Genomic DNA, 12,568 nt, shown 5'->3' with positions numbered 1-12,568 from the left:
CTTGAAAATAGATATTTCTGCTCCAGAATCCACCAGTAAGGTGCATTCTGTTTCAAGAAAATCTAATCTCAGGACTACAAAATTACTACATGAAGGATTAATGGAGAAAAAACGCTTCACTGGCGATGTAGTATTTGTGCTAATTGCTGGGGAGGGATTTGTTGCTGCGTTTGCTGGTTGTTTGCTGTTCCCCCAATTTGTGGTTGGAGTTGGGGGACCTGGGAGTTTCCCTGGCTGTTGTAAAGAATGTGACGGCCAGGTGGTCCTGGTAGCGTGGTTGGTGCTGATAGCTGTTTCCACCACGCCAATTGCCATTAGAACTGGTTCTGAATTTGTTGGAAAAATTACTATTGCCGTTGTAGCGGCCATTATGAAAAGAATTTCGACCCCTGAGGTCGGTTCGTTCGGCCACTGAAACCGCGTCCACGACTTCTATAACCAATGTGGTGTCCTCTTACATGAGTAATTTGTGGTCGCGATGTCCACGGCTCCTGACTTTCGTTTTATTGCAGTTTTTCACCTGCATCGCTAATTTTTCCGAAAGTTCCTGATTTCAAAATTAATTTTGATTCAGGATTTTTATTCCGGTGGCTAGCGCTTCAACACCGCGCTTAGTAGCCATTTTTCGGCAGTGTCTGCCGGAATATTTTCGTTAATGTATGCCGATCGTAAATCATCAGCTAGTTTTTCCACTGTCTCGCAAAAATTTTCAGTGGAAGAAGTTTGCCTAGCAGCTTTAAGCTTGGCTAAAACTCCGTCCGCTGAAATTTTTGCTCCACAGCGAAGTTTAATTGCAGCGATGATCTGTTGTAAGTCATTCAACTCGCCAATTGCTTGGCGTGCTGATCCTATTAACCTTGTTTTTACAAAACGTACTACTGTGGCTTTCGCGGCAGCCTTCTGATCAGCTGTTGCCGCTTGAAATTCCGCATCGACGGTGTCGGAATACAACGCGACAGCATCGACGAAAGCATTTAATTGAGCGGGGGAACCGTCGTAGGTATTAACCAACGAGGTTCCCAATTTGATGTCAACGGTAGGCATTGACACAATTTTTCTGCAAGCTTTCTTTAATTTGATACAATAAACTATCACCAACACTGAAGTTACAATAGATATATAGTTTTAGTTTCCAGTTTTGATTCAATCACTTCTTTTATTTCATCGTACTCTAACCTAGACCCTTTTATGTAAAAGTTAAGCAAATTTTCAGGAATATATTTTTCGCTACTTACTAGTATCAACTCTAAATCTTTATAAAGCGTTGTAGCATTGGAAAGTTTTTGTAAAAGTGTAGCCCTTTTATAATTTCTAAATGGAGCTTTCTTTAAATTATTTAGTATATTCGATAATTCTTTAATTATTTTCTGAATTTTATAATCGATTGATTCAAGATCCATTTACAAATTATGAAGGGGTTTTTTTTTATAACTTCTTGTTACCTTATTTTTAGGATGTCCAGATGGTTGTTTGGGGACCACTTGCTCCGGTCTTCCAGTGCTGCTCGTACCGTTGCACACGTCATCTGACTCCGCATTGCCTGCTTCACACCTGCATCTCCGGTTTCGGCCTGGTACAGTGCACCACGTAGCACTGTGTCGTTGACCGTTGTCTCGTTGTTTCGGGGGTCGCTCGGGTCGCTGGGGTCGCTGGATCTTGTATCAAATCTGGTTTTTGTTTTAAACCGATCACTTTTGTCTCCAACGGAAACTTAAATTTCTTCGTGCTCACTTGAGTGTCTATTGCATGGTCACTTCGTTTAGGTTGGCGAGTGATTTCGCCGCGATTCTTGTGGCACGCTTCTTCTCACGTTTAACTAGCATTTTGTATAGGGCTAGCGCTAATTGAAGGATCAGGAGTCCAATGATAATGTTTAACTTTAGCTCATGGTTAAGAAAGAAGTCTGTATGCACTTCTTGTGTATTGATGATCGTTAGATCATGATCTCCTTCTTGGGAAACTTTTTGATTCCCCATGTTTCAATACACTTTCACTTCATAATAGAACTCGGGCGATATTTACGGTTCTTCCTTCGTCTCGAAATCACTCAAACGCTTTTTCCAACTTTAACTAAAGTTTCCAACGTTCGTGAAATCACTCAAACACTTTTTCGAACTTTAACTGAAGTTTCCAACGTTCGTGAAATCACTCAAACACTTTTTCGAACTTTAACTGAAGTTTCCAACGTTCGCGGACTGAGCCTGCACGGTCAGCCATGTACTACGTATGATATCGAGGAGGTCATCCGAAGTGCTCAACTCCGTGGTTGCGATACGAATGAATTTTATTCAAGTTTAAGAAATCTATTGAGCCTTAATTCTAAACTACATAATTGGTTTCACAGAGACAAATCGAGAGAATGAGAGAATCGGTAAATAGGAGGCGCATGGTAACATCGATATGCGTTAAAATTATATTGCAGTTGACAACCCGTCGGTAGGTGAAATTCGAGAATCATTTAGCCTGGGAATATTGAGCTTGGGAAAAGAGCATCGTTGGCGGTTGCAACATGGGCTATTGCACTTGGGTGTTCTTGCCCACGTTGCAAGACCTTGACGATGGGAATTATTGTTGCTGTGCCACATCTGTTGGCAATATGCAACTCAACTAATTTATGCACTACAGTATTCGTAATCTGTGGTTGGACCACGCAGGCTTCCGTGCAGGTCCTACAATCGGAACATGAATAACAAATGCACGAACGATACTGTCGGTGAAAAAGTCCACGGCATCGTCGACGTTATCGAAAGAATTGATGCAATCCCAATCAACTGCAAGTAGCATTTCATTCAGTGCAGAGTAATCTGCTTTTCGGAAGTTATAACTGCTCGAATCATGTCCAGACTCAAAGGTAATGGGCGGCACGTACGACACCTCCAAGGTAAGCGGAGGATGGTTGACATCTACAGGTGTCAGCGGCTCAACAGCAGGGTGTATTGTGCAACTTGGCAACACTGCATCATTAACCAGTACCAGATCAAGTACACGACCATTTGAGTTAACAATGGGATTGATCTGGGTCAATCCATGAAAGTTGAATCCGTCCAACAATACGCAACTGGATTCTGATAGACGAGAGCGTCTACTGTCTACTGTCTACTGATGGGTAGGAATTTTCACCCGAACACCACCGAATAGCAGATTGATTGTAGTCACCGAGAAGCAAGACCTTGTCGCTAGCTCTGAGAGTAGAAGTAACCGTTTCGATAGAATCTAGATGGCGTTGAATATCATCAAGATTGTTCATACGATCAGGTGGAAAGTACACAACCCCAATGCTGATAATGAAACCGGTCATATTGACACGAACCCACAACTGTTCAAGGGTATCACTGACGACAGCAGATTCACGAACACAATTGAACTTTGCCAAAACTGCAATGAGTACACCACCACCACGGGTTTTACGGCTATTCCGAGGATTGCGATCAGTTCTGAACACCGAGTAGTGGTTTCCAAAAGCTGTGCTGAATGTATGACGTCATCCAGCCAAGTTTCGGTTAATACAACGACATCGTAATCTTCTTCGCATACCGCCAAAAAGAAGTCATCGATTTTGGTACGAAGCCCGCGAACATTCTGATAGTAGATACGCAGACCACTGTTTTCGTTGCTTGATGCTCGTTGTTGGTAGGTCCCTTCACCTGCCAGACCTTCCACAAGGTTGGGGGCAAATGTGCGTACCGGTGTACGATCGAGAGGATATTCTGGTGAGTGAGGCGTTGCTGCGCGTGGGCTGGAAGCAGGACTTTTTTTTTGGAGGATGGACCGAACGTATTGAGAGCGTACTTGCCTGATAATCGCTGTTGGAAGGTCCCATCACCTGCCTCAAACACAGGGCCGGGACGGCTGAAGATCGCAGGCTGGATGGACTCGACTGTAATGAGCGGATAGGGACCTTCCACAAGGCTGGGGGCAAGTGTGCGTCCCGGTGTCCGGTCGAGAGGATATTCCGATGAGAGAGACGTCGCTGCGCGTGGGCTGGAAACAGGAGGCTTTTTGGAGGATGGACCGAACGTATTGAGAGCGTACTTGCCTGATAATCGCTGTTGGAAGGTCCCTCACCTGCCTCAAACACAGGGCCGGGACGGCTGATGATCGTAGGCTGGATGGGCTCGACTGTGATGAGCGGATAGGGACCTTCCACAAGGCTGGGGGCAAGTGTGCGTCCCGGTATCCGATCGAGAGGATATTCAGATGAGAGAGACGTCGCTGAGCGTGGGCTGGAAACAGGTGGCTTTTTGGAGGATGGACCGAACGTATTGAAAGCGTACTTGCCTGATAATCGCTGTTGAAGGTCCCCCACCTGCCTCAAACACAGGGCCGGGACGGCTGATGATCGCAGGCTGGATGGGCTCGACTGTGATGAGCGGATAGGGACCTTCCACAAGGCTGAGGGCAAGTGTGCGTCCCGGTGTCCGATCGAGAGGATATTCAGATGAGAGAGACGTCGCTGCGCGTAGGCTGGAAAATGGAGGCGGTTTGGCGGATGGACCGAACGTAGTGAGAGCGTACTGGCCTGATAATCGCTGTTGGAAGACCCCCTCACCTGCCTCAAACACAGGGCCGGGACGGCTGAAGATCGCAGGCTGGATGGGCTCGACTGTGATGAGCGGATAGGGACCTTCCACAAGGCTGGGGGCAAGTGTGCGTCCCGGTGTCCGATCGAGAGGATATTCCGATGAGTGAGATGTCGCTGCGCGTAGGCTGGAAGCAGGACTCTTTTTGGAAGATGGACTGAACGTATTGAGAGCGTACTTGCCTGATAATCGCTGTTGGAAGGTCCCTTCTCCAGCCTCAAACTTAGGGCCGGGACGGCTGATTATCGCATGCTGGATTGGCACGACTGTGGTGAGCGGATGGGGACCTTCCACAAGGCTGCGGGCAAGTGAGCGTCCCGGTGTCCGATCGAGAGGATTATCAGATGAATGATGCACTGCTGCTTGATGGCCGGAATAAAGAGACTCTACTGTCAGCATACTCTCCTAATTGCTAGGTAGAAAAATCTATGCGTTGTCGAGCCGATTTAAGTCGCTTGGCGAAAATGAGACAGTCAGTACTCCAAGAGGCATGGTTTACGTCGAGTAGTTGGTCGTAAGGCGAACTCCGTTTTGAATTCAATACATGGCAGTTATTACACTTCAAATAATCGGCAAGGCACTCATTCACCTGATGATCACCAGCACACCTCGGGCAGCATGAAGGATTTTTGCAGGAAGCAGCTTTGTGACCATATTCCGAGCAATTGAAGCAACGCAGCACATCCGTAGCCTCCACGACTCTGCACCTTTCCCATCCGATGTTTACTCTCTGCCGTTTGATTAAATCATCGAACCCACGAGCATCTGTTTCCAGTATGGCCAACATATGATTGCTTTTTGCGACTCGTTTTTGTGTATTCGGATTAATTTCAGATCGAGAGCATTCGTTCCGGGGTTCTGCTTTCTCAACTTAGGAATCAATTCCTCTTCGTCAATATCCTTGGAAATGCCAATTATTTTAACTCGTGGTTTCAAGGGCTTCTGGCTTTCAACGCAATAATTCCCGTCGAGAATATTAGAGGCGGCTGCAGCTAATTTCACTGCGTGGCCGCTGGTCTCACACCTCACAGTGACAACACCATTTTCCCTTAACCGAACATCCTTCACAGAGAATTCCGCAGGATCGAGTTTAGCGCAAATGTCAGCCTTAGTAACCTCTGCGGATTGTTCTTGTTTAGGCTTGAAAAGGACAGTTTGCTCAATTTTGGTAACCGCATTAGACTTACGCTGCGGTGAGACCGGCACTGGAGATTGTACAGGGAGTGGGAGAATACTGGGAGAACGAGCTGGTTTATTCGCATTATCGATTCTGCGGCGCTTTCCGGAACGGAGCAGACCACCTTCTTCAGAAAAAGTAGCCGGAGTTTTAGAACTTTGGATGAACTGCACACTATCGGAAGGGTCAGGAACTTTACGTTTGATTCGGTTTTTCCACCACTAGAGGACTGTAACACGCTAGCAAAAGACGGAATTCCCGGAAAAGGCGCTCCACAGACATCCCGTTTATTCAAACACACTAATTCCTCAGCTACAGCTTTTTAATCACTTGTTCGAAATTTTGAACAGATCGACGACATTCACAAGACTATCCATTTTATTCGCAATCTCATCCAATCGTTTTTCACTGCGCTAATAATCGAACTCGGCGAGGCTCAGCCATGCATCCCATACAAACACGGCATTCTTTACTTTGTGCAGCCATGCTATGTCTTCATTCGTAGCCCCGGTAGGCATTTGATGTGAATAGCCAGTTTACATCTTCCAAAGCACTCGACACAATCGTCATGATCATCGATAGGCGCTGCACACTGAGCGCACGGATGATTGCCGAAGCTGGGTTCGCTCCCTTCACCACCCATCTCCGCGGGCGCCTCGCCCGGGCGAAAGCAAAACAAACAGAAAACGCAGAAAACAAACGATTAATTGAACCAAGTTTTATCACTCGAAATCAGCAGTTTGTGGCAACGTATCAACAAAACTTTGCTTTTGCAATAGGCAGGCAAAGTTCACACATCACATAACACGAAAATTACTAATATTATCAATCAATGCACACATAAAACATGAACGTAATGATGACACATAGTAAGTTACGACAAAAATTCGCGCCGGATTATATTGATTATATCCTTTTCTTTTCTTGAAAACGGGATGCTTGCTCTTCTTCAGAATGAACACCCAAAACAGATCGGACAGGAAAAACAACAACGACATCATGAAGTAAAGCGCCGGGAGTGGCATCTCTCCCGCCGAGAGGTAATTTTGGCCGTTCTTTTCCTCGATATCGTCGTCGAATTGAAGCGGGTATAACGTACTTATTTCGTAGTTTGGACAGCTGTGGAAATACAGATTGTAGAGCCCCTCGTCGGCTTTATTCGAAACTTCCATTGCAAATGTAAAGCTGCAAACTTTAAATGGGAGATTATTCTTCGTACAGGTCAATGTCAAATTGTAGTTGCGACATACGGAAACCAGATCAGTAGCTTCCCGTTTCCGACGTTGCATGTACATTGACTTGGAATCGCTCACCGTTGCAAACGATTGTCGTTTCCCACGCATCGGCGGAATATGGCTAGCGTCCTTATAGATGTGCGTATTTTGCCACTCGCTTGAACAATTCAGATGAACTACTTCTCGCTGTAAATCCATTATGAAGAATAGAATAGGACCACTTCGTAGTGAACTTATCGGTTCACGAAGAATACAATTGTCCTGATGGGTATCCAAGTACGGGTTCATCGCATCCGAAAGTGTTTTATCCAACGAAAGTCCATAAACATTGCTATCAGTATGGGGAACGACCATAAAATTGGAAAACTTTACGTCCAGAATTCCTCCGGGGTACTTAACGGGATGTATCGTCGTAAATCATCCCGAACTTCCAGATGATGTCGTCGGCCGTCGGAGCAAACTGTAAACAGCAGCAGAAGCACCGTCCACAAGGCAACGGATGCTAAGGATTTCATTCTTACCAGCGGCGGGTCACTCCGGGGACGGCTACTACATTGAAAGTCCACACCAAAGCAAGGAAAACTACCGAAAAATTGGAAACTATTGATTAGATTTTTCACTGCTGGATTTTCACTTTTCTTTTTGCTGTCGTAGTCGATCTGTCTAACATTTTGCAAGAATACTCAGCCGCGCTCATCATGTCACGAATACTCGTGGTGAACGCAGCCTTGTTTGCAGCCGTTCGCTCCGGCAAATTCTTTCCACCTACAAAGGTGAACATGAATTCTAAAGGGGCATTTGCCTTATAAACGCATCGTAAATACGAAACTCTGAAAAGACCAAAGTCACCCGCGGTACTAAGGCGGGAAAAAGCCATCGGAACATACGCCTCCGTAACGGGTACGGAAAACATACTCCAAAAGTTGCCGATACTTAGGAAATATCGCCTGGAGCGACCGTCCTCCAGATTGACATGATCCGTATCAACTTCACCATTTACTTCGCACCAAACGACATCGAAGATACCTTTAAAGGGAACGCCACACGCAACGTTCCCCGGTTACTCAACATCGCTCCCAAACTTACATTTGGTGTGCATTCCTGGGTTTGGTGGTGCCATATCCCGTCGACCGCATTAAAAACATCATGATGCAAATCCAATTGTATATAGAGGTTTACACCGTCGGGTCGAACACTACTCGGAAGGTTGCTTCCAAGGACACTGCGCACGCAGAACCTAAACTCCATCTCAGACTAGCTTTTTTTTATAACTTCCACTCGATTTATTTTTACTCTTTTGGTATGTAACAACGCGCGGCTTGAATTTATCGCCATAACAATCTAAACGTCCGGTAACATCAAATGTTCCATATCAAACATTTTCCGATCACTTCCTCCTTTGCGGCTTATCGTAACAATCCTGCCAGAAAAAGGGAGATTTTCCTTTCCCAACGGTTTCCATGATCCGGATGGATTGGGCTCATTTTCCGATGGCCGCCGGTCTTTTAATGCAGGACCATTGAACCACTTACCACTTGGATCTCCGAATGCATTCATCAGTGATCGTTTGACGCTTGATTCAGGTTCACCGGATTTTTTTGCATAGTAGTTCCGTAAAAAATTCGGATGCAGTCCAAATGCGCATGATTTAATCGGCAAGAATGGTGAATCCGACTCTAGAATTTTGCGCACTTCATCATCTATATTCGCATCCGAATTATCATCGCTGTCGTCAGGTTTCTTGGATGTTTTGTCCAATCTATTTCGCAGATCATGGATTTCACTATCTGCCGTGGACAGCTTGTCTTCCATTTCCCTATATTTCTTCCTTTCCTTATTTAAATCGTTCTGGCATGATTTGACCTGATTTCGAAGCTCCTCCCTCTTAAATTCGCTGGCTTGCAGTTCCCGCTTCAGCGAAGTCGCCAACACGGCCAGCGTATGACGATTGCTGTTGCTTGCCACCAATGCCTCGGTCTCCTCGCTGGAAGAATCGATAGCAAATTCGATGGTCCTCACAAGCCGCATCTTTTTTTCCATTTTCTCTAATTCCTCTTTTGCCTTCTCGTATTCACTCTGTTCGCCTCGGAGCCTCCAGACTTCGCTACGCAACGTAGAGATCACGCAATCCAGGCCTTCGATCGTTCCCTGTAGCGATGCTATTTTTTTCCTCAGCTTGTTGCGCTCACCCTTGTGTGATTCTTCTGCCTTCATCAAACGTTTTATTTTTATGTCCTTTTCTCTTAACGATAATTTCATATTGTCCAGATTTTGCAACCTCAACGTAACATTGTCACGATTGTCTCCATTTGTGACATCGTTCAAGTAGAGCTTGGTCAAATCCTTCGCAATACATTTGTTGCGACATTCCGGACATGATTTGGATCGCTCCAGCCACTGAAGAATGCAAGCGTAATGGAACGCATGGCCACAGGGCGTAACATGGACATCAACGGATGATACAAAAATATCCGTACAAATAGTGCACGAGAAGTTCATATTGCCACTCCAATCACATTGATAAAATCACAATAAAAATTTTATTTTTTGGAAGAACTTACTAGGTAATTATTTTCTGTACAAAATTATTTAAAAATCGTAGGATCGTAGGACGCTCGAAGACGCTGAAGCTGCATGGTCGAACACAACTCTCCCACAACACAATAGTTTCCAACGAAGCATCCATAATGCTACCAACATTTAACATATGTTGTAAAATCTGTATTGGGATTTCCTGCAATAGAAAGTAGAGCAGTTAGATAATTAGTTAGCACTTACAACAATTATATACTCTCCGGAATTTTAGATGATATCTTTTCTCGAAGTATTTAATTCGTAGCTCCTCGATAGCGTCGTTTTGTCTCCAGGCTGCAGATAACTTTAGTTATGTAGTGGTATCGCAGTGTTAGGTCCACAACTGTATGTCAGATGTAGCCACAGGGTTGAACATAATGCTATAAGTTTTTTTTGCGATGTTTTTTTAAAAACCTTTTGGGCTGTCAAATCAGGGTAGAACCAAACGGTTTACAAGATTAATCAACTCAAGGTTGAGAAAAGAAAATATTATCATTTGCAGTTAATTTCGTTTAATCTGGGGCAGAAAGTCAATAAGTGATTCAACACTAAGTTGATATGGTTGATTGGATGCGAAGTTTGAAGGTGCAATATATTTTACAATTGGTCGATAAGTCGATTAGGTATAATATGTTGCTAGCCTTGTTTACGTCATATATATCCGTTGTCTATTTGCATACAGAGGCATTCCACGGGGGCATGTCAGTCGATCCTGAGCGACCATTTCGAAAATATTTGAAACTCTGCACAGTTTTTCAATTTCATCTAAATCGTCATTTTTCGATATCAAATCTTCATATTGAGTCACGACTAACTTTTCAAAAGGGTGTATGTGAAAATGGTTAAAATATTCAAAAAGCTGCACAGTAAAAACGGAATGTTCGATTGTTATGATTTTTCAGCAAAGTTAGACAACTAAATGGTGATTCTTAAGAAAATGTGCACAGTAAAAAAAATTTTTGCCTTTAAAAATATCATTTTGTCACAAAACTCAAATATCTCAAAACCCTATCTTTTTTCGAACGTAATTTTTTAGGGAAAACGGTCCATTATATTAGCTATCTACCATAATAATTTGGTGATGGTAAACTAATAAACAAAAAGTTATGACATTTCAAACATTTCACAATTTTCACATTTAGTAAAAAAAAATTTTTCTGTGTAAGTTATTTCGAGAATTGCAGTTTGATGCAGATTTTATTGTTAAGGGACGTGATTTAAACAAGTTGTTTTCATGATATTTTTTGATTTAATTATTCATAGCATCTATAAGAAACTTAGACACGATCCAGTGTTGTGATCAAAAGTATTGATAGTGTCATAATTTTCATTGCACGTGACTGGCGAAAAATTCTTTTAATAGTGTTGAAACCTGTTGATAATAACGTTGATAGAAACATATCAGAAATGTTATTTTAAGACAAAAGCTGCAAAATCAGAGATTTATATACACGTGTACGTCTATAGTTTACCTGCAAAAAGTATACCTCTTAGAGAATAGACTTTTTGATAGGGAGGAAACGGGTATCTTCAACAACAACAAATGCATGATAGGTACATACCATGACAATGCTCACGAAAAAGCAAAAAATTACTACTACTAAGGTTGTTAAAGATCTTATAGTAATTTTTTTCTTCAGTCAAGCAAATGACACCAAACTAGTCAGTAAAAACTTAAAAGTGATTTTGTTTATTGAAATATTACGAACAACATGAGTAGCCGCTTTCTCAACTGTTGTAGGCCGTTTGATGGAAAAAAGTGTTCAAAAGAGTTACGAAATCTCACCGAAAGCACCATAGATAAACTGAAAGCGACTGGTTATGCTCCAATGTCCACATTGAATACAAATTTACGCATTTGCACGTCCTGCCGTCTAAACGTTGACAAAAGAGCAATCTGTATATCATCGGTTGAGCAGAGCGCAGGAAGTTCGAAAACGACAGCAACTGAGGAATTGCCAGATGTATCGACAACAACTGAGGAATTACCAGAAGTATTAAGTGCTGAGAGCCTTGCCACCGTACCATCAGCGAAATCTGTTTCAACAAATCAATCGGAAGATGAGTGTATCCAAAAGGTCAACATCGAACGCTTTAACGAGGGCATAGCTGGGATAAAAGTGACTCCGATTAAATGGAGTAAGATGGACTACGTTTATTACCCGGAGAAAAAATACCGTGAAATAAACGAAGCTGTACGAAGAAACCTCTTCAAATTAGGACCTGATGATGTGGAAAATACAGACTACGATGAGGTAATTATAAATATGAAGGAAAGGTTCTCGAATGCAGCCACGACAAGGAAAGAAAAATTATTGATTTTGTCGATGCTGCCAAGTTCGTGGTCTATTCAGGATGCCATTGATGAGTTCAAAACCAATAGAAATACAGTAAAAGAGGCAAAACAATTGAAGAATAACTGTCTTTCAACCAAAAATACTAGGTCTAGTACTGCATTAACAGATGAGACAAAAGAAATAGTAGTTCAATATTTTGAAGATGATGAAGTAAGTCGAGCTATGCCTGGTCAAAAAGATTATGTATCAGTAAAAAGATGGAAAGCGTCAAGCAATCCAAAAACGATTAATGATGACGACTTTGAAAGAAGCGTACACACGCTTCAAGGAAATTCACGATAATATTAAAATAGGTTTTCCTCATTTGCAAGCCTTCGGCCAAGGCAATGTAAGCTTCTTTCCAATTCAGGAACACATAATGTGTGTGTGCACAACCCATGAGAATATTAATCTTATTTTACATAGTTTGAAAAGAATCAATTTAACAAAGGATATTAAAATGTTAACTGGTAGTCTTTTGTGTGAAAATACAACATCAAATTGCTATCTACGATCTTGTTCGGATTGTTCAGATTCTTCATCATTGGAAAATACTTTATTCGCTGAGTTTGAAGAAAAATATATTGATCAGTTATCATTTGAGCAATGGGTGACCACGGATAGGTGTGACATAGAAACTATTGTAAAACCTGTAGATGAGTTTGT

General features: G+C 42.9%; 1 protein-coding gene across 1 annotated transcript; it reads right to left on the bottom strand.

Annotated features, from left to right (window-relative positions):
* Positions 1-8,312: 8,312 nt before the first annotated feature.
* Positions 8,313-9,599, bottom strand: LOC134217597 (E3 ubiquitin-protein ligase TRAIP-like). The gene has a single exon (XM_062696377.1). The coding sequence runs from the start codon at positions 9,489-9,491 to the stop codon at positions 8,334-8,336; it is 1,158 nt and encodes a 385-aa protein (XP_062552361.1). The 5' UTR covers positions 9,492-9,599; the 3' UTR covers positions 8,313-8,333.
* Positions 9,600-12,568: the final 2,969 nt, after the last annotated feature.

Source organism: Armigeres subalbatus, chromosome 1, assembly GCF_024139115.2.
Source record: "Armigeres subalbatus isolate Guangzhou_Male chromosome 1, GZ_Asu_2, whole genome shotgun sequence".
In the NCBI taxonomy this organism is placed as follows: domain Eukaryota; kingdom Metazoa; phylum Arthropoda; class Insecta; order Diptera; family Culicidae; genus Armigeres; species Armigeres subalbatus.
This window is presented reverse-complemented; position numbering and strand designations above follow the sequence as displayed.

Bases quoted from the DNA above. Each gene is read 5' to 3' on its own strand.
- LOC134217597 (XM_062696377.1), bottom strand. From the start codon at position 9,491: ATGAACTTCTCGTGCACTATTTGTACGGATATTTTTGTATCATCCGTT.